Source organism: Athene noctua, chromosome 1, assembly GCF_965140245.1.
Source record: "Athene noctua chromosome 1, bAthNoc1.hap1.1, whole genome shotgun sequence".
In the NCBI taxonomy this organism is placed as follows: domain Eukaryota; kingdom Metazoa; phylum Chordata; class Aves; order Strigiformes; family Strigidae; genus Athene; species Athene noctua.
The window spans coordinates 258,017,337-258,039,931 of NC_134037.1; the positions used below are offsets into that span (position 1 = coordinate 258,017,337).

At 39.3% G+C, this 22,595-nt stretch overlaps 1 protein-coding gene across 11 annotated transcripts in view; it reads right to left on the minus strand.

Annotated features, from left to right (window-relative positions):
- DLG2 (discs large MAGUK scaffold protein 2) overlaps positions 1-22,595 on the minus strand; it is a 1,037,827-nt gene that overhangs the window by 885,251 nt on the left and 129,981 nt on the right. For all 11 annotated transcript variants that reach the window (XM_074917829.1, XM_074917850.1, XM_074917842.1 and 8 more), the window contains one exon: positions 1,926-2,024. In XM_074917829.1, the coding sequence (XP_074773930.1) occupies positions 1,926-2,024 (99 nt within the window). The remainder of the gene's footprint in view (positions 1-1,925; positions 2,025-22,595) is intronic.

Genomic DNA, 22,595 nt, shown 5'->3' on the forward strand with positions numbered 1-22,595 from the left:
TTATGTATCTATTATTTCCCATACAAAGCCATAATTTTTTTCTCTTGCTTCCCACAAAATCCCTTACTCAGAATAAAACAGAAGTGCTTCAGTTACAAACGATCCACTGGCTTTATGTGGGCTGAGATGCTCTGCAATAGAAACACATGGTACTCAAGGGCAACGTGTCCTGAAGTGGCTCTCAACTCTCAAGATCCATGGCGAATGAAGAGTTCATTTTAATTCCTGAGCATTCTGCCTGGGGAAGTAAATCTAACAGCCAATTGATCATCAGCAACTGAAAAGCTCTGGTGCATATGTTTAAACATGTAGCCAGTCCTAAATAGCTATGTGTCACTGTCATAGCAGCATGCCACTGACACTCAAGCACAGTCACTTGAAAAAGAAATCAGACAAAATTACTCTTTCAAATGAATTGACACACTAAGACGCAAGTTCCAGGAAATTAAAACATCTGCTATCTGCTATCCCATTGTACTGGGAAGTGAAAAAAATACCACTCAGAGCTCTGAACGTCTTAGAGTTTGACAATGGAATTGCCAGGTTTTGGAGTTTACTCTCGTTTACCCCTTGTGCTGAAGAGCTACCAACAGCATGAAAATGTAGTACATAGAACTGATGGTGGAGAAACATTGAGTCTGGGAGTTCACAGTATCATGACTCTGAGTAGGGAAGATGGTGCATTGTTCAGCTGGGCATTCATACTGGAAATGGTGTTGTGAAACTGGGCTGAGACCTACTACATCCCATGATTTCTACAACATCCACATGAACACAATGTATTTAGGGTATATATCAAGCTTTTGATAATTCCTTGCTTTGGTGAAACAATTTCTTTCAGAAATATAGAGACAAATTTCAGTGAGTATGTATGTTGTATTTCAGCTCTCAAGTAGCACCATGGTCCTATATGGTACAAAAGTTTCTCTGATCAACTGGGAATACAGCAACACAAGATACTCAGAAAGTCATGCTAGACGATTAGTTCTTTAGATCTTGAAAAGTTAACGACCAGAGAAATCGATCTAGAAATGTAAACAAAGCCCATGGAAAAGCCTTAGACAAGAAGCATAATCTGCAAGTTTCCACTGTTAGGAAAAACTCACTGAAGTCTACAAGGTATCACATAAGCATGCCAACTCAGCTAATGTCTGTTTTCTTTTCATCATATTTCCAGCTTGCTAACATTAAAAGAAAACTTAATAATTTTCTTTCACATAGAAAAGAAAAAATACACAATGACTTCAAGGCTGAAAGTCGACATAATAATATCTAAGCCCAAGAGAATTGTTCCAGCCAAGTTGTGAACCTATGAAAATAATGGAGATACTATAATGAAACACTTATAACTTCACCATTGCAAGCAGCAAGACTGTTAGAAAGAGAAGTGTAGCATACCCCCTTGCCACAGCCGTGAAGTCATATTGCTTTGTGTATTATTCAGTGTAGTTTTATGGTAGGTATCATTAGACTGCCCATAGAAAAATCATCATTTCGCTGACATTCATATTCTTCCGTACTGACTCCAGACCAAAAATAAACTACAATGCACACTGAGAGACTAAAACCACCTTGAATAAAATTTACTAGCTGTGCAACACCTTGGACTTCAAAAATAAACTGAAGTGAAACCACCTTGAGATCAGCAATCCTGTGGAACCATCATCGATATTAATAATATTTTTACATAAAAATAAAAAGTAAATCCTGCCTAGAACAGCATAAAATGCACAGGGCTAGTAACATACAGCAATAAATTGCAGCCATAAGCCTCATTTGAATGTGGCAATGTAGATGCTGTCATTAAGCAGCAAAAAAATGACTGCAGGAGCTCAAATCCACTACATTCTACACATTTCACCTCCAGCAAAACTTGACTAAATTAAACTAGATTTCATTCCCCATCACAAAAGAGTGGACCATACCTTTGTCTTCATGTCTACCACATAATTTTCAAAAGTCTGATTCTCCTTATTGTGTTCACCACATTGTCCAGATCCTTCTGATCCACTGGAAGCTGCAGACTAAAGAGGGGGGGAAAAATGAAATAAAGCAGCTGAGATGTGCACTATAATTCTATTACACTTAAATGTAAATATTAGCATGCATGTACAAAAGGGTAGCCTGAATTCAGATAATTATCAGGATGATCATACATAAGATTTTCACCTCAGTGTTTTGTCATGCAAAAATTTCTGGGTTTAATCTTATAGCCCTCATGGAAGTCTGTAAAAGTCTTAGTAGGCTAAATCTACAAGATGATTCTTATCATAATCTCTAGTTGACTTCAGAAGGCATTCAAGGTGCTCTGCAGCTCTCAGCATCAGAACACAGAGATAAGGAAGGAAATCAGTGCCCTGCCAAAAAGGCCTGCGGACGGTAATGGGGTTCTCCGCTGCAGTAGCTGCAGGAAAAGATCTTCTTAGAGAAGCAACTGAATTACCTGGCCTGATTTCTCATTTCTAATTCATTACATTCTCCTAAATTAAATATTTTTGAAAAGGTTTCATGCTTGCATATTAGCCATATTTGCAAATCTTTTAAATTCAAATGCCTTTTTTGTTACCTTTCTTTCATTTACACAGATTTCAACCTTATATTGCTTAAAGAAAACCCTTATAAAACAGCATTTTTTCAAATAATACCTTTTATAGAAGATATAGTAAAAGGCTATATTTGTTTTTTCAATTTTCTTGCTGGAAATCTAATACATTACTGTAGATTTTGCATTAAGACAATAAATATTATAAAAGACATCTCTGTTTACAATGCTCTGCCCCGCAAAAATGCGCTTGAAGTATTAACCTTTGAATGAAACATGATGACTGCCACTAACTCTGAGTTCACGAAATTTTTGTGCACTTTGCAAGAGCATGAACAGGAAAGCAGAGTGAATTCAGAGTACAGCGTCTTGTATCTGTCAGCGCTGAGCATCACAGACACCATGAGTGATTTAGACCCATCCTTTTTTAGCCTGTGCACCAGAAGTGCAGTCAATTTTAACACAACAGGCAAGAAATTATTGGGATTTTAAACAGACCAACCATTGCCAGCACCACTTAGAAAACAATAAACCAGTGCCACAGAAACAGCCAAATCACATCCACATGTTCAAATGTTTTCTCCTCTGATACTAGGTTGTTTATTTAGGGCACCATCCAGCAAATGACTGAATGCTGGCCCCAATCCAGGCAACTACTCAGACACGTGCTTTTAACTTCACTGGAACCAATGGCATTAGCCTTGTCCTCTGGTAAAGAATGTGTTTAAATGCTGGATCAGGCCCAGCAGCTCAGCATGGGGCTGAGCACACAGGATTCCACGCCTGTTCTATCTAGAATTTTAGCTTCTTTAACACGGTTGCTGTCACAGAGAATCAGGCATTCCTTTGCCTTGTTTCTTGTCACCAAATGGTGTTGCATATCCCCCATTTGTAACCTGGAAGGGACAGCAAGGGAACCAGGCCAAAACTACACAGACAGCAAGGAACTGAACTCAGGTCTTGCATCTCACCACATCCAGAGGAGGCCACGAAGAAGATCAAAGGGCTGGAGCACCTCACCTGTGAGGATGGGCTGAGACAGTTGGGGCTCTGGACAGACCTTAGAGCAGCCTTCCAGTACTTAAAGCAGGACTACAGGAAAGATGGGGAGGGACTCTTTATCACGGGGTATAGGGATAGGATGAGGGAAAATGGTCTTAAACTGAAAGAGGGTAGATTTAGATTATATATAAGGAAGAAATTCTTCCCTGTGAGGGTGGTGAGACACTGGCACAGGTTGCCCAGAGAAGCTGTGGCTGCCCCCTCCCTGGAAGGGTTCAAGGCCAGGTTGGACGGGGCTTTGGGCAACCTGGGCTAGTGGAAGGTGTCTCTGCCCAGGGCAAGGGGGCTGGAACTAAATGATCTCTAAGGTCCCTTTCAACTCAAACCATTCTATGCTTCTGTGATTCTATAATCTTCCTCAGAGCCTACAGAAAATCCAAGCCCCTAAGTGTTTCTTTCAGGAAAGGAAAATTGGTTTTACAAGGTTTTACAAGGAGTTAAAAAGCATGCATACAAATTTTCATTTTGTCTTTGCTTTCTTTGAATACATAATGTTTTCCATTGTTATTATTTACAGGCAACAATATAAACTATGTAAATCAATATATCATTTATTTGCTCTAATCATCAAGATCAGACTCTGCCTGTGTCCTAAAGAAGCTAAGCTTCTGCAGCTTCTCAAAAGTGGTTTGACAATTTTCAGCAGAAACTACAGACTGTATGGTAGCATTTATCAAATGAGCGCAGCTGCAAAACTGAATAAGGAACTCTAGTTTGTTTATATATTACATTTTTTTTTCCCCCCTCAAATTTTTCACCATTAGCTGACTCAAAAAATTTAAGAGAACATAAAACAATACCATAAGTTGCTATGAAACGTTTCAATTGTTTTCCTTAGGGAAATGGGTCAGATTAATTGTGAAGAGTAGCAAACCAAGGACATTAGGGGTGTACAAACAGATCAAGTAGAAGTAATTGTATCTGGAACATCTTCCTGTTCCAGTGTATTAAGGTTCAATAAGCATTAGCAGAATAATATATGGTTCCCAAACTTGTACAAAGTATACATTAACAATCCATCTGAAAACCAATAGTCATTTAACTTTGTGTTATGAAATAAATGGGACTGTATAATGCAACAGGCAATAAAGGACACTTGCTGCACATTGTGATAGATTTATTAAAGATTACATACAATCTTTCCTTTAGAGACTAACCAAAAGCCTACAGTGTCTAAAATTATTTGTACATTTTATATATAAAAGCTGCCTGATCATGCAAAAGGAGTATTTTAGCAACACCTCACTATTCTGATCGATTCAGGTCAGCATGAGTAGCAGAGCTGGCAGCCCCAGGGTCACACGGTACAAATGCAGTGGAGCACATGCACTGTGTTTGTACAGCCTTGCAAAAGGTTCTGGAAATAATGACTAAGATTGAATTAAAACTACTGACAAAAGTCTATACTTTTTATCAGACCTCTGTATCTAGAAGGTTGGTAGTTGGACCAACTGTCTTCCTCTTCACAGAAGAAAATATTATCTTATGTTCTTCAAGTTGGTTAGATAAAGATGAGAGAATTTACAAGCAAATGTTGCAAAACCAGATTAAAACTTCATTTGGTAACTGTTCACACAGGCAGTAACCATGAGAATCATAGATCACACCAAAAGCGATCTTCCAATTCTGTGTATAATTAATGCTAATCTATTTAGATTATAATTAACAAGGACTCTTTAAACCATAATCTCTTCAGGGCAATGTCTCTCTCATTGTGCAAACTTAGAGCATTATTTAAATGTTTATTAATAAAATAATAATCACATTAGATACCTTGTTAATTTTATCTCATTTTAACAATGCTCAGAAAAGCCTTTCTGTGCTTATAACACATCTTTCCGGTAGCTTATTAGGACACGCACAATTGTCACAGTCAAGCATCAACAAAATTCTTGCTGATTATTTTTTGCCAAAGTACACAGTTTTGAATTATGAAAGACTTGTCACTGGTTCCACTTTCAGCAGGCAGCACGTTCTAGTTCATGTCTGAGTCAACAACCAGCCCGAGGGAGCATCTGCCCTCACAGGCAATTATGGCATATGGGGTTCCCAAGAGTTCCTACAGGAGGTCGTCCTATACCAGCCAAATCCTGAAACAGTGGGTGAATTCTCCAGTCTATCGTACGGCTCCAGAATTTATACCTAATATATCAATGGGAGGTACTTGTAACCATCCACATCAGTTACCACATTTACTTCTTGGAGTGAGGCCCAACAGTGGCAATACAAAAAATACTTAAAAATAAAAAACATACATGCAAACATTATTCTAATCTTCCATGCTTGTGGATGTGGCTGCCAGGACTTTGAATTTGTTTGCACACAGCCCTGTATGGTATATTTTCTAGGGCACATATACCTCTTCGTGGCTAGAAAATGCTGATCAGCTTTGCAAAGGGACCAGGAGTGCCAGTGGGAGCATGGGGGGAGCTACAGCCCACGAGCCTAGATAAATCTGCAACTGCCTTAGGGTTCAGAGAGCTAATGCACCTTCTCCTACAGCCAGCAGTTTAGGGAATGCTCTCTTGTGTGCTTTTAGAGAGAGAAATTCAAAACAGAAGCCGATCTGAGACCTCTTTGGTGTTCTGTTTCACGAATTGGTAGCTCTGCTGCAGTCCCATGAGATCCTGCAGATAAATGGCAGCTTGCCCCAAATGATTTACATTGAGAGGAAAGGTATAAAAAAACCCAGTGATCTGTTAACTTTTGGATGCCAATATCTGTCAAGAAATCTATCATCTTGGTAATCAAATGCTCCCAGGAACATATACTGCTGAGAGATACTGCTTTTATTTAATTAACTTTTTCAAATGTAAGCATTTTTTAAAAAATCATTAGACAATTTAAAAAGCTACAGGGGGAAAGTAAAATGCAACATGATATATGCTGGAAATACCCATTTTACAGGACACTGATGTAAATTAATTCATTTAGCAGCTATGCTGAAATAGGAAGCAACCTGAGCTGAACTAGATACTGCTGCTAGCTAACACAGCACACCTCTGCACCAGGGTACAGCCAACCCCACTTGTGCTCTCCTCAACCCATGTGTGAACTAAAACTGGACTCAAGTCAAGCTCAACCTTTACAACATGCCAGCAACAGCAAGAACACCTTCTGCATCTGTGATCTGTCCACCAAGGGCTGCACCTTTCTGCTGTACCTAGGCAGAGCCGACAGCTCTCCTAAATGTATTGTGAGCATCTCAGTTTTGGCTCCTGCTGCTGACAGTCTTGGACCACAAAAAAAAAAAAAAAGATATACATCTTGGACAGTTTGTGAGAGCCAAAGCATTGCTGGGGACTTGAGTTTTTCATGCAGTGCCATGCAGAGAAATAAGACTGTAAGATGTGCTTTCCTCTTTCTGTAGCCTGCTAGTCCTATTTCTATGCCTCTTATAGTCCTTATTACAGGAAGAAATGTCATTCAGCAAATTTTTTGGCAGGAATTAACTTTCACCAATATCACAGATGACTGAAAACTCAGACAATCCCAGAGCAGGCCATGCTAGAAACTAAAATCAGAAATACAATCCCACAGAAGCCAGGCAGAGTTTCATTCCTCTCAGCTAGGCTTAAATTCCAGTCCTGAAATAATGTAGCAGAGCTCTCTTCTTGTCCACAAAATCCTTTAAAAAGAGAAGGTGCCTAATTAAATGTTTCTGAAGGCCTTTAGAAAAGCATGGTTCGGTATCTCCAGTTGAGTGATTTAGTCCTCAGAAGGGATTTTGTTTCTATTTCCACATTAGCTTTTCACTGTTTGAAGACATCAAGGTTTGCCCCACATCACATCGCATTAGCCCAGTCTTTACAGCTGTCTCAAGTCAGGGTGATGTTACAGGTTGCTACAAGGTCTCATGGCTACAACCTGTAAGAATGTCACCGCAGTCCCTTTTGCACCAGTCTTCCCAATCTGACCAGTAAATGTGAAAGAAGGGAAGAAAAATACACATTTGGGCATGGATTCTGATGTACAAATCACACAAGTGTCTGAATTTTTTTTTTTAAATATTGTATTTAGAAGTTAGCATAAATATCACAATAATATTTATTTTACCCTAGGATTTTTATGATTTCACTTTAGCTAATATGGATTCAACCTTTCAAAAGATTTTATGACAGACTTAAAGGGTGTTAGAGCTCAGGAACAATTATGTGGCTGTGGGCTTGTGTTTCAGAAAGGTCAGGATCTGATTTAATGCTGCTCCACCCTCCCAAAAGCAAGTCTTGCTCTCAGAGTGTGTCTGGATGTCAGAATGTCACTAGTGAACTTTGCATTTGCTTGTCCCCAATACAGATTTGACCGCCCATCTACAAGCTGTCACCCAAGCTACCAGTCAGTAGTTGCTTTGGCTGGGCTAACACAAAGCCTGTACTCAAACCCGATGCCCCTAATTATCCATATCACATAATTTTCCAGTGCATTGCAACTCTGGTCTGGGGCAAGACAACTGACTTTCCAAGCAATAAATTCAGGCAGGGAGGAGACACTAGTTTATGCTTCAGTTTTTCTCCTCCCAGGAAGAGTTCAGATCAAGCTGGCTGCAGTCTGTTGGCACAACAAATTCAAGCCTTGTGACTGACCAGAAGACACACCCAGGGGCTTCATCTCGCTGATCCAGTCTCCATCTCCAGTGTCACTGGTGCAGAGCTTTATTTTCAAGCTGGGGTACAAACCAAGGCACTCATGTGTCTCCTTTTCCAGGGAGCAGAGGGACACTAAGGTCACACAGCTTTGGACTCTGCCAAGGGCGATGGTTCCTGCAGTGGGGAGGGACCACAGCACTGTGCAGCAACCAGACTCCTTGAAAACACATGTCCTTCAAGGGCTGTTGCTCAGGTACAGTCTCTCCCCTGCTCACACCTGGCATACCAAATACTGGTGGTTGGAAGGATCTGCTGCCCTGCTGCACATGGTAAAGAGGAAAACTGAGCGAAAAGAGCATTTCAAAGATGAACCCCGCTGCAAGGATTAAGAGATAAATGATTCACTGTTCAGTGGCATGAGAATGAGACTCAAAACATGAGACTGGACAGATTGGCTACAGTTTTCAGGCAAAGACCCACCCTTGCTCTATCTGCCTGCCAGGCAGCTATCCACATAAGAAATGGAGACAATTAACTTAGGTATGGCTGAGTTCTTACCCTGATAGACTATTTTCCAAAACATTCTCTGCAGTGTTACCAAATGCTGTAGGGCAAATTCAGACACCACTGAACATCAGAATGAATGAGATGAAAACTTTAAACAAATAAATGCATTTCCCTCAGCTCACTGGGATTCAGTCAGACCCTGATGCTCATTCTTCCCATTTCCTACCTTTCAGTCATCAGTCTGCACTTTGCTGTGCATAAAGAAGATGAAATATGAAGAGTAATTTGGTATATTAAAGATCTATTTCTTTCAAATAAAGCAGAAGCTATTACTGAATTCTCCTGAAGGCTGGGGGAAAAGGACAAGAAAAATTAAAAGGCTGAACATAATTAATGAATGCTCATTTAGAACCAGCTATCATACAACATCTTGGAAGCTAAATTTACAGCTGAAAAGGGCAGGCTGTATGCAGAAACAGGCTCTGGAGCCCCATGTGCACTGTGTCAAGCTGGGGGGAAAGACAGGGAGCTGTGGTGGCAAGGAGGTCCCTTCAAGCACAGAGTGATGACACCTGCCAAAAGGCCCTCTGAGCAGAGAGGTCAGCTACGGTAAGAGTAACATGTTAAAGCACATGGTTTGATTCCAGTTGTGCCCATCTGCATACATTTTATTCATTAGCTTCAGTGGAGTCCACATTTAAGCCATATTAGTGAAACCACAATTTTGCCCTGAAAATACAAGCAGACCACAGCTGGAAGCAAATGCAAACACTTGGAAACAGAAAATATAAAGTCATTAATTGTAAGAGAAAACATGACTAATAATTTTAAAATAAATAATATTTGCATGATATTTTAATTAGAAAGGATAATGTTTATTTTACTTACATAGAAGTTCTGGATACATAAATTCCAACCTACATATTTCAGTTGCCATAACAACTCAATACATTCATTCTCTTGTGTCATTTTTTATTGCATCAGTGTGGCTTTTTTTTTAAAAAAAAAAAAAGACAACAAAAAAAGCCCAACTGCTTTGGTTGCTACAATAACACAATATTGTTTAATTGTTCTTTTCACATTTAATTCTTTTTGAAACTAATATACTTTCCCTCCAAAGATGTTCACAGCACAGTGTGGGAATTGCACTACCAATTCCAGCCTCAGTTCTGGGTGTGACAAAAATCCCAGAGATACGTAGAGCCCTTTAGCTCAAACTACTTCAGTCGTGCCACTTAGGACACTAGTCATACGGCTTGAGGTCAAGATCTTAACAGGAGACCTACACAGTAACAGTCTCCAGTTAGTGCATTTCCCCTGAAAATCAGAAATAATTTAAATGAGCACTAGGCTCTTCAGAAAGGTACATAGCTATAGTAGATTTAAGGCAGCAGTGGCAGAAAACATTGCTGCAGAGATGCAAAACATTTAAGTAAATCACTGCAATACTCTCCAAGCCAGGAGGATATTACAGAACAGCTTCCACATTTTACACAGACTGGTATAGCACGTGATGAGCTTTGCTTTTATATCCAGGAGCAGAACTCTTGGGGCCTCCAAGGAGTTGCCTCAAATCTTTTTACAAATCAAGACAATCAAATGGTATCATGACGGGAGGAAAACAGAGAGGCTGAGGGTGGCCTTTCTCCTCCCCACCTCCAGCTAGCTGTGCAGCATAGTGGAGCCTGCTCTTGGCCATTCACCCTTTCCAGAGCTGCTACCTCTGCAAATGAACCCATTTCAATTAAATTGTAATTACCTAACTGCTGATGTTGCATTTCTCTCTGGTTCCCCGTAACAACCATAATGAGAGAGACTGTATTAATTAATAACAATTATATTAAGGTGCAAGATGAGGAACTGCTTGGTAACCATTGTTCCATGCAGCTGGCATAGAGTGACCTCAGATTAGAGATAATAGGCATTTATGCATGTAAGGTTAGAGTTTCTGATAGAAAAGAACTAGTGTAGTGGCTCCCATGGACTGCTTTGGCCTTTGGGGCAGCTCTTCATTTACTGCTAACTATAACAGCCTCTACTTCAGCCAGGAGAGCTACAACAATTGCTTTCAGAAGATTGTGTCCCTCTTAGTTCTCAGAATAAGAGCGTGCATGTGTGTTACCACGCACAATTTAGGACAAGCTCTAGCAGTATATTTTCACTACAACAAGCTCCTCATACTCTTTTTGTTTCTGATCGTATTATTTCTCATTATAAAATTTACATCTGATAGAGTAAGAAAAAAAAGAAAAAATAATTATAACAACTCTAAATAGGAGAAACACCCAACAGTGCTAGTTGCTGCACGATAACCTTGTAGGAAATACATTTAAATAAGAAGTCACTCAGATAATGTGATTGAATTCTGATTTATGTTATGATGCACTGCAGGTCCATAGCAAATCCAAGAATAGAATCTAGTCTCCTGTCTCCACCACTGGCCCACACAGTCTTTCCCTATTTACACACACCTCCAGAAAAATTACAGGGGAGGAAAATACCCACGTTTCATTTGAGATGAAATTTTGTGCCCGCTCTTGCCAGAAATGGTGAATTTAAGTCAATCTACTCAACTGCAGTAATAAAACCAGTCCCGTTTTGAGAAAAGGACTGATGTCATAAAGTTATACTTAGGAAGACCAAAGCTGTTTTACACTAATGCAAGGATATAAAGCTAGTATTAAAGGCAAGGAAAAAAACCAAACCAAACCAAACCAACCCAAACAAAACACCACAACAGAAAAACATAAAATCAGAGCCCTGGAGAATATTGTAACGACTTTTATTTCTCAAGATAGTTTTGCTTGAAGCATCCTAAACCTTGGTATACAAGAGTATTTGTTTCACCCAGAGCCATAGGGGGAGGAAGTAAGCAGCAGCTGTCATTACAGTGGCAGGCTGCCCTGCTAAGTCATGGCTGCTGACCTACACAGTCATATATACTCATGCTGACATGCAAAAACACTGCAGCTAAACAAAACCTTTGGCAAAACACAGTGCCATTTCTCTTCATTCAGCTTCACTCCTACAGAGCATTGCAAAATTCTTCGCACTGATATATATAGAAAAAGACTCAAAAGGTAAGTTAAGTGGAATGACTCAGGTCATTAAACTGCAGAATACATCATCACGCTCTCTAAATGTTAATAAACAGACAATGATGTAAAGTGAAAGGGAAAACAAACATTCCCTTGATATTTTGCAGAAGGTTGAGGCTCCATGGAGTTGCCAGACAATTTACTTTGTGACAAATGTCATGCGCTAAATGCTGGATAAGAATCTGCCACTGCCTAATGGAGAGATGGCAAAAACCTGTCCTTTAATACGAGAACTCCAGGAACTGTTAACACTAGCTACTGAGTGAGGTTATTGAAAAATTCTGGACCATACAGGGATTTCGGCTTCTGAGAGCTTGTGGCTGGAGAAGCATAGAAATGTAAGGGCAATTGTAACAGCATTAAATAAACATCACTGTCAACTCCATCATGAGAAAGGAGCAAACGCCTCATGTGCCCGGCGATGTCAAGAGTGGTAGGGAGGACGTCTCCTAAGCCATGCAATGCTCCTGCCATGCATACCATATTGCATATAGCTGTATGGTTCATGCATGTCCCCCTTGGGTTTCTACAGGGACCAGGAATCCTTCAAAGCTGCCAGCTGAAGCTGATATTTCTTTACTTGAGAAACAGTGCCCTTGTCACAGCTCACTGACAGCAAGGTCCAGATGACACTATCAAAAGGGGAGCCTGAATGAGGCAATAAATTCAGTCTCATGAAAACTGTCTCTGACTCTGCAACACCTCTCACTAAAGCTGTCTGCTACTTTATGCATTGGAAATGTGTCTAGGCAGCTTAGATAAGTCTTTCTCCTTTTTGTTGGGATGTATCTACCATCAAGGTGGTTGACTTGGATAGATGTGTACATATAACCTTAGAGGAACGTCACATGAAAAACTTATTTGAAAATATTCTCAAATATTTTCACTGGTGACGAATATTTGCTTGAAACACCCCCAATCACCACAACCTCACTTCTCATTAGCAGGGGCTCAAATTCCAATTCTGGTTGTATTCAGAAGCCTCATAAAAACACTGATGTCTGTTAGTGTCACCATCACGCAGTGCTGTGTGCTATCCTTTATATGCAGCCCATTCTTTACAACCTATTGCATTATTACTACAAAGACATCTTCACGTTTCATAAGTTTATAACCAAAGCTGAAGTTAAGCAAGATTATCTTCTTAATACCTGTTTCTGCAGTACTTAGTAAAACAGGATTCACAAGAGGTACCCTAACAGCAATGGACAATTCCAATGCTGCACTTTTCAGGGTTACCGACAAAAAAGCAGTTTCTGCAATTAAGACAAATATCTGTAATCAGTGATGTCACTTCAGTTGGGAAACATCACAATGCCTGTTTTCTTAGCTGTGGTTAACTAGGAATCTTATTCTATGTATTTGTGACCAAGACCCTGGTGACAATTCACAAAGACAATCCAAGCCCTCGCTGTCTTTTGGCTGGGCTGCACCAAAACACTGTGAAGCTGGGTGCAAATTTTCTTGTTTTTCCAAGCTTACTACAATTTGAATAGAAAGCTGTGGCACTCCCCTCTTCTCAGCACTGAGCAAGGATACCAGATCAGTCCTCCCCTCTGTGTGATGGCTCTCCATAGAACAGAGAATCAATATGAGGAGGTTTTTGGTCCTTGTCCAAGGGCAAGGAGATCATCACAAATTGCAAGTGAAGAGCAATATATGACAATTCTAATCCTCGAAGGTAACAGAAGCATCCACTCTGAGTGCAAAGATATGTGTGTGTGTCAGGTACATTCCCTAGGTGAAAACAAAAGCAAGGAAGCCAACTAAGAAATAAAATGATACTGAATTAAGAAACAGCATTAATACACCCATAACAGCAGAAGATGAACTGTGTCAGACAGCAACATAGTCAGCATCCTGAATACTGAAAGCTCTAGTTACAGTCTTGTTGCTGACCTAGCAAAGATACCCTTGGGTACCCTGGGATCATTTACTGTCAAAACAAAAAGTAGAATATATCTCAAAAAAAGAATACTGATTACATAAGTGGAGGCATATGTCTGTCATGAATCTTCCTACTCCTTAGGAAAAGATGAAGTTGTCTGTTTTGTTACCTCTGTTTTTCTACAAACAACCACAACACCAAAGAAACGTGTGACAGAAGACACCAGTCTGACGTAATGAATGACCTGAAATCTCTTGGATCTTTTCAGTCCTTCTCATCGTACTTAAATTCCAAAACACACAGCTCAAGCTTGTTTTAGTGGTTCATTAAAATAACAACGATTTAAAAGTTACCATTGCTGTTTCCACCAGAGTTCCAAAAGCCTTCTTCTGAGAAGTGGACTTCAGATCCACTATGTCTGTTACTCCTATTTTAATTTTTTTCCAGCATGTACAGCAGCTGTTTGTCTTATCTCTTCTCAGAAAGAGACACCCTGTCTACCTGAAAGTGCTGAGCTAAAAAAAAAAAAAAAAAATCAACCAAAAAAACCCAGTGACAGGGCACATAATGTCAGAAAAGCAGGTAGGCTCCCTTACATTTCCAAAGAATTGGATGGCCTGGGAAACCTTCATCGCTTTGGTTTGTCCTTTCAGTGCAGAAATTTTATGCAGCTGCAGCAATGAACCGAACACCACTATTGGGATTATAACTACATAGTAACAAGGCTGACCTCCTGACAGAAAAGCAGCAGCAGTCACATGTATCAGCCAAGCAGAGGCTGGAGTGCTGAAATCATTCACAGGCATGGAGAGCCATTTAGTGGGGTCAACCATTTTTCCCCATTGGCATTGTGATGAAAGCGTGAGATTCAGCTGACCTGACATTTTTTTAAAAATTAGATATTTGAAGATATATTAAAAAAATTCAGTTTCGCAATTCATCTGTAAAACTAGTTTTCTGGGTTTGGGGGGTAATAGACACCTGACAGAGACATGAGGCTGCAGATATCCAGCCACTCTGTGCTGCTCCATCAAACTGTCCATTTTGGATCAAGATGACAGAAACTGGAGAAACATGAGCAAATAGTGAGACAATATTGATCAACAGGAGGAGAACATCATATCAGGAATGATTTCTGTGGCTGCAATTAACTCTCTTTTGGGCTAAAAAACAATTTTAAATGCAAAATGAGATAGTCTCACAGCCTTTCCGAGGATCTCCTGTACACTGGAAGTGGCAATACCCAGAACGTTCCTCACTGAATAGGTCATGAAGAGCTGAGGAAGCAGATGTGGAGGTCAATCGCTAGAAAAGTACAAGAGTAAATGTGCAGAGAGGAGACAGGCCATGACAGCCCTTAGAAGTGAGAAAAATAGCGATGTTGATATGGTGGAAAGGTTGAAGACAACAGAAGCTTCCAACAGTGAGGAAAATATGGTTAGAGAAATAAGCCTAGAAAATGATCTCTCTACAAGGCTATTTGGATATGTAAATGGATCGAGATTACATAGGGGGGGAAACAACAAAAAAGACATGTTGCTAAAGGCTCTTTTCAAGCAGGAAGATAATGGCTAGGGGTGAAATTCACTCCTGCACAGTACATGAAGATCTAGACAAATGCTTTATTCATGATCCACCTAAATATTATAATGGCAAATAAGCAGTAAATTGTCTCTTCTCTAAAACAGGGACAGTTTTCACTATAACCTGTTACAGATTAAAGTGGGATGATAGTTAACCACTGTCAAATGTATAAACCGTACAAGCTGAAAATGCATTGTCTTGTGATTCTAGTTATATTATTTGTAACTATATTATACATAAAAAACGTGGAGAGAAATGATATTTTCAAGCCGAAAGCTTCCCTTTAATTTCCCAGGTTGTTACATTTTGTTAAAACCTGCAAGTACCTGTCCCAGTTTATAAAAAAACTAAACAAAGCAGGAAGGATGTTTTCTCTTTCATATGTATTTATCTTACTGAGCAAAGATATATGCAGCTATCCAAAAAATCACTCCCAGGGTGATCTTTATATGATCTGGAAGTCTTGGGGTGATATCTTTCTTTATTCTTGGGAACTATTTAAGAAGCATTTTAATAAAGAAGTATCGGTAGACTGCAGAAATATATAATGGGCTCTTAAACCTCTCTACAGAGACCTGTGTCCTTTGCACGTGGAGGGCAGAGAATTCTCTTGCTTAGTTGCTCAGATTGGTGAATGATCAGAGTTAATAAACGTGTAAGTGAGACAAATCACTCTGAAATATTTTTAGAGTGAAACTTAACTAGAGTACATTCGTCCCTGAATATCAATTTTACAGAAATCTTACAGTTTTATAGGGCAAAGAATTATATTTTAAAGATTTGATGTATTTGTTTTTGCAGGTGGTTAAAATATTACTTCTCAGAATCTTATTAAAAACAATGAATTATATCACATACTCTTCAGAGGAACTGCTAGCTTGTGGTAGAAGCCTGTTGGGACATTCTGGTATTTTTATGCAGGTAATTTTTTCAGATTATGCTGGTATGCCCTTGCTAAAACACACCATCTTTTAGAAAAATTATTTTAGAAGAAATATGTTATAATTGCAAGAACTTTGTTAAGTGATATTTTCATAGTATCTTTAACTATTAGATCTATCATTTTTGACCTTGATAGACAGAAGTAGAATTTACACAACAGTCTGATCTCAATGCTTATTGCAATAGAGACCCATTGCTTAATTAAAAGTTTGTCTAATTTTGTATGCTGGTTAATATTCAGGCACACTTTCATTGGGGAAAATTATTGTTTCTGGTCCCTAGCAGCTGTTCTGGCTTGCTCCCAATCCTTTGCAGATGTAATAACAAATCTCAGATCAGAAAAATGCCTAGAGGTTGTTTGATAGGCATATTATATAAACGTGAAAAAAAAATAAAACCAAATAAACCTGTTGTGGTGGATGTGACTCTTTCATCATTGGTGATCTGGTTTAGTCTGTTTAATGCAGAGATCCCAGTTCTGTTCCTCCTCCCACCAATGTCAGTAGAAAACAATTACTAAACTAAATAAACAATTATTAAACTAAACCAAATCTCCCCATCAGAAGAGGCACACTAATATGATGGTGATCTTAAAGTGACAGGCAACAAAGGAGAAGTCTTTTTTCATGAGCATGTCTAAATCTATGCAAACACAAAGAGACAGCAAAAGCAGAACGATGTCAAGGTCTAAGAGTTACCCAGTGGGACAGAAATTGTCTGTTTAGAGAGTGCCATGACATGCATGTTGCCCTACTCTCAGCATCACAGCTTCATCAGAAAACTCTCCTGTCGGGATGCGGGATATGGAGGCCAGAATACTGCACTGCCTGGAGCATTTCTGTCCACAGGATGACACTGTTCTGCATACATACAACTTGGTTTAAAATGGAAACGTTGGCCTGACCAGATTAAAACACGCTCAGAAGCAACTCTAAAGTGACATTTAACAGATGCACTGGCACTCAAGTTATTGACAAGCTACAGAACAAATAACAAATTTATAAATAGAGACCCAGTATGGATACCCAGTATGGGTAAGACATTTAGCTGCAGCTAGTCATAAATAAGGTTTTTAATAACACAGTGTCTTTGCAGTTACCCATTTCTAAACATTAGTCAAACCATTTGAAAAGGCAAGTGTATAAAATAATCTCCACAAGTAAAGCATACCTTATTAATGCACAGAAACTAAAATTGCAAAGTTATTGTATATTTTTTTTAAAAAAAATCGAAGCCAAGCTTCAGTATTGCTAAACAATCTTGTTATGGTTCTTACACGTCCCTGGGTGCAAAAGAAACACAACTAGCAAAACACAAACCAAGATGTCACTTATACTGTACCCCTTAAAAAGACTGCTGCCTTCTTGAAGAACTTAGTGCCAAATAGAATTACATGGGAATTGGCTCTGGTACAAAATCAACCCACAGACACAAACTGCATTTGATCAGATAAATGTATACTGTAGGAGCTAAATCTAGTGAAGAAACAGACACATAAATCTGAATGTTTTGAAACCTTCTAATGAAACATTATGGTTGATCACACCTAATGACTCTTGCATATTAAGTATAATCACTTAAACAGAATCAGATTTGGCTCCTGGGAGTAAACCAAGCCATAAACATTAAGCTGTAACCAGTTACAAAGAAAACAAACAAAAAATCCAGAGAAGAGACTGAATATTAATAGGGACATATAGAAGGCTCTTGAAGGTCCGTGTTTTTTAGACAAGCTGTTAGTGTGAAACAGATTAATGGTTTGATAATTGCTCCAGGCAGAAGATTTTTAAGTAAGGGTTTTACTACGGGAACTTTTAACAAGCCAGCACTTAAAGGACAGAGAAGTAATTACAATGTTTATAATAGCTGGGTACAAGGATAGCAGACATTCCTGAAGCAAGCAGAAATAGGAGGATTCATTTTGCGCTCTGCGATTGACTGTCTTTGCAAAATGAGCCTCTAAACGTAAGAAATGCACAGAACAACAGGAATTAAATGAAGAACCGGAACCTTTGGGGACCATCTTAAAGCAATGATATCACACTGCAGTGGATGTAGGCTGTGCATGTGAGATTGGTATGTGATGACCAAACTTGCACAGTAATTGCAAATTATTCTTGTTCAATATGCCAGAAGTATCTGCACCATATGCCCTATAAGTAAAGAGTCTTTTCATGCTATGATACAGGGACAAACAGACCTTTGGCTACCAGATTTATATGTAAGTGTGACAGCAGAGTGTTCTTTTCTTTCACCTCAATTTTCCATCTGAATAAAGGTCAAAACACTGACCAGAAATAAGTAGCACTGTAGACCAAACTAATGAAAATAGAGGTTAAAACAAGGGCAAATTTATGTCTTTTAATGAGTGTCTGGAGCTGAGCACAAGCCTGTAGCTTCAAGCAGTGTTACTATTGTCATAGCTAAAGAGCAATTCAATTTTTGTTTTACCAGATGGATATCTCCATCTAGGTACTTTTATGTTCTCCATTATTGTATTTTCTGAGCATCACACAGTTTTAATTGTATCTATGTACACAACATTTAATCGAGAGGCATCCTTTATCTGGTGACTGTTTAACGCAATGCAGAGCCCTGCGAGGGAAGAATGCTTTGTTCCAAGGCCAGTGACCATTTGCTAAGCTGAGGAGCCAGGCTCAGACCTACACACCAACTCTCAGACTCCATAACCCGCTAACTCAGCTGCACAACTGCAAAATTTTAACAGCAGAGATGGAGAGTACCTTTCCCCAGCCTTGTCTGGAAGACGGTTGGGTGAGAGAACTCTTCTGAGCAGGAGAAGATCTGAATTTAAACCACTTCCAGCCGAATCCCTATCTCACATTTCCTAGGGGTGAGAAGAAATCAGTCTTCTCTCTCCAATAGGGACAATTTAAGAGCCTTAATTTCAAGCAAATGCTTTCAAGCTGTGAATACTGGTCTTATAAAGCTTGGCCCAAAGAAGTAATGAAGCTCTCTGGCAGAGGCAAAATTACAAACAAACCCTGTCTTCATGATTTTCAGCAGCAGATTGGGCACATCCCCAGTCAGCATGCTAGCTGCGGTGAATACCATGCTGAATGTTTACAAAATAAGGTAATGCTGAGTTTCCCAGCACTGAGCACTTTCTGTGCTTCTCCTCCAAACAAATTAAGATTAGACTTGCAAAACAGCTAAAGCACCCATTATACAGGCTTGCCCTTTTCTTACTCTTCCCTAAGCATCTGCTCCTGGCCCTTGCTGGGAGCCAGGTACAAGGACAAGGTAATTGTTGCTTGGTTTAAGCCAGTGTGGGTGCTTTCTTACTGTGACTTGAAATGACTCAGCTTAAAAATAGTTGAGATTCTCTGAAACTCTGAAGGCACATTATTTTTGTAGTGTCAGCTCTCCACAGCTATGTTCCCAAGGTAGCTACCTGGCATTTGTTTGTTCCCAAATGACCTTGTCTGGACCATATCGATCAGCTCAATGTCTAAGCACTGTCAGCATCCTCAAACTACATATTCCTGGCATAACTTCACAACCTGCTCACGTATCTCCAAACAGGTATCTCCCCTATATGCCACCAGGTCTCCTGCCGAATGCAACATCCCGAATCCCCTCAATGCAGTTCGAGAGCAATGAACATATGGCTCCTGTGACAGTGCTTTACATACAAGCCATTTGGAGTGGAATTCTTAATATTTTCTCTTAAATTCTCCCCCTTCCATATTTGCACATACATGGTAGCAACAATGTGGAGGTGGAAAAGATTGAGAGAAAACAGGGAGAAGGGCTTTGTATCTTAGGACTCTTCAACACTGATGTTTGGACACTTGCTGGGGATGGATGATTGGGTATGCCAAAGATGACAAGATATGCTATACGTTAATACTCATCAGAGCAGTAGTAATTATAAACTCTAGGCTACCGAGTCATGCGTCAGCACTCTGTCCCAATAAATATTTAATTAGTCCATATAACTTGGCAACTTCCCAACAAGAAAAAGCAAAATAATACCTGCTGGCATAATGCCTAGTGCACTCTCATGGGTGAGAAGAGCACTATCATCTCCTCTTCAGTCAAGAAGGGAGCTGAATATGGATTACCACATCCTTGGAAAACACGCTAACCAAATACCTTCTGCATAAGAAAAATTATATCAGCAATGCCTTTACACACATTGCAAGAGAATTCTAGCAGTGGTCTTATTTACAGAAAAGTGACCATGGTCCTGAACCTTAATTGGAATAAGGTATCTATGTCTTAATGAGGCAGATTTTAAGAGAATGATATCTTGCCCCATTTTTGGAGTTCATTACTTGTTAGTTTATAGGTGTGTTCTCTTTTTTATGGACCTTAATCCTGAATAATAATTTCTTCCCATGCAGTGCACCACAAAATATGGTCCTTAACTGATATCTGGACACAATGAGATACCTCAGACACTATAATTCCCACTTCCCTTTTGTGACTCAGTTCTCTGAAATCTCACATACAGTCCTTCGAGACGTACCCAGAACAGCAAGGAATTAAAACCTGCAGTTACCAAATCCTGTGTTAGTGTTTTCATTAATAAACAAATCTTGCAGGGTAGTTTCCAGGAATTTTTTTTATATACATGGAGATACAGAGAGATATACAGTGTCTGCGCTGTCAAGACTAATTGCCTTCCACAGTGCCACAAGACTTTTTGTTCTGGAAACTAAAATACTCCATACCTCTAAGTACAGCTCCTTTGGGAAGAGTCTAAGCCAACTAAGTATTTTCTTTCCCAAAAGACCAGATTTTTCATTAGGACCCAGCATTTGTTGTTACATGGGCATATTACCTAAAATGACAACACTGTTGAGGAAGAGCAGGTCACAAAAGTAATTTTAAAAGAGCAAGAGAAAGGCAATGAAACTGGAAGGTCATATACAACTAGTTAAACATATGTTTAAGTGCTTTTTGGAACAGGACTGAATAAACTGTTCTACTGTGAACGGAACAAAAACTAGTGGTTTATAACAGCAATTAGAGAAACTTCTGTTTGTCATCAGGAAAGACTTTCTGTCGATTAAGGAATAAGTTACCTGGAGAACTTGTTGGCTTTTCATCATGAAAGGTTTTAAAGAACAGATTAGACAAACATGCCAGGAATAGTTCGAATGGAACTGATCTGCCCTAGAGCAAGAGAATGGACAAGACTTTTTTAGATCTTCAGAGCTACATTCTGGAGTTCCTACATCACAACTATCATGTTGGACTTTTTCATTTATTATCTGATGTCACATTCTCTGCTTGCTGTATGAATATATAAAACACATAAGAGCCTTCACAAGTAGAGCCTAGTAAGCATTTTTAGTGACTACTGAAGCTGCCCCAAACACTTTAATTGATTCTGAATATCCACCCATTTAAATTGATTTTGTCAAGTTGGATTTACGGGACGAAAAACAAGGCGGATAGATTCACACACACAAAAAACCCTCATATATGTCTTTATTATCCACTAATACCTACCAACTGAAATTATTTTGGTCTCTGATATTTACATCTCTGCCAGATACATTGCCATATATACTCAGTTTCTGTACAGGGTGAAATGCAATAATAATATGATGGTAGGTAATATTGCATTTTGCATCTGGAAACATTGACGTCACCTATTATTCAAATGACCAACAAAGATGTTGGATGTTGTGTTTAAACACATTGGCCATACCAAAACATTTACTGATTTCATGAGGACAAGGAGCTCCTTCAGGGTCAGTACCTGAGCAGCACAGAGTTTAACCAGAAGAATGCAAGTAAAAAAAATGGGGAGAAAAATATAAAAGCAGCAATTACCAGTGAACACCAACATGTTTTGTTAATTCCATTGTTTGTAGCCATGGGCTGCTATGTGGGGTCATTCATGCTGAAAATTTGGATGCAACTGCTTCTGGCACATACAGTGAGCTAATATATTCCCCTGACTTTTCACTTGCTTTTACAAAGGCCATTCGAAATTACAGTCTCTGAGTTTGGGAGATGTTTCTCTTCTCAGGCAGTCCCTGAGAATGGGAGGTTATAGGATGGGTCATGATCCTTTCATGTCTCAACTGATGAAGATCCGGTCCCAGTAAACTGTAAGATCTAGCATCAGTTTGTGACAAACCACTACGCTGATCACAGATGCAGGTGAGAGTTTAGAGGCCAGCCATCACTGTATGGTAAATTTGTACAGTGTTGCAAACAAAAATCTAAAAGTTTTCTGTTATCTAGAAGTCTACACTTTTGGAAAAGCAATATATCTGTACAAAGGAGGGGTTGCAGGATACCTGACCTGGACAGTGAAAGCAGCTTTCCTTTTTTTTATCAGCAATTAAGATTGGAACAAAAATACAGAAAAAGAACCAATTTATAGAGGAAATTAACATATA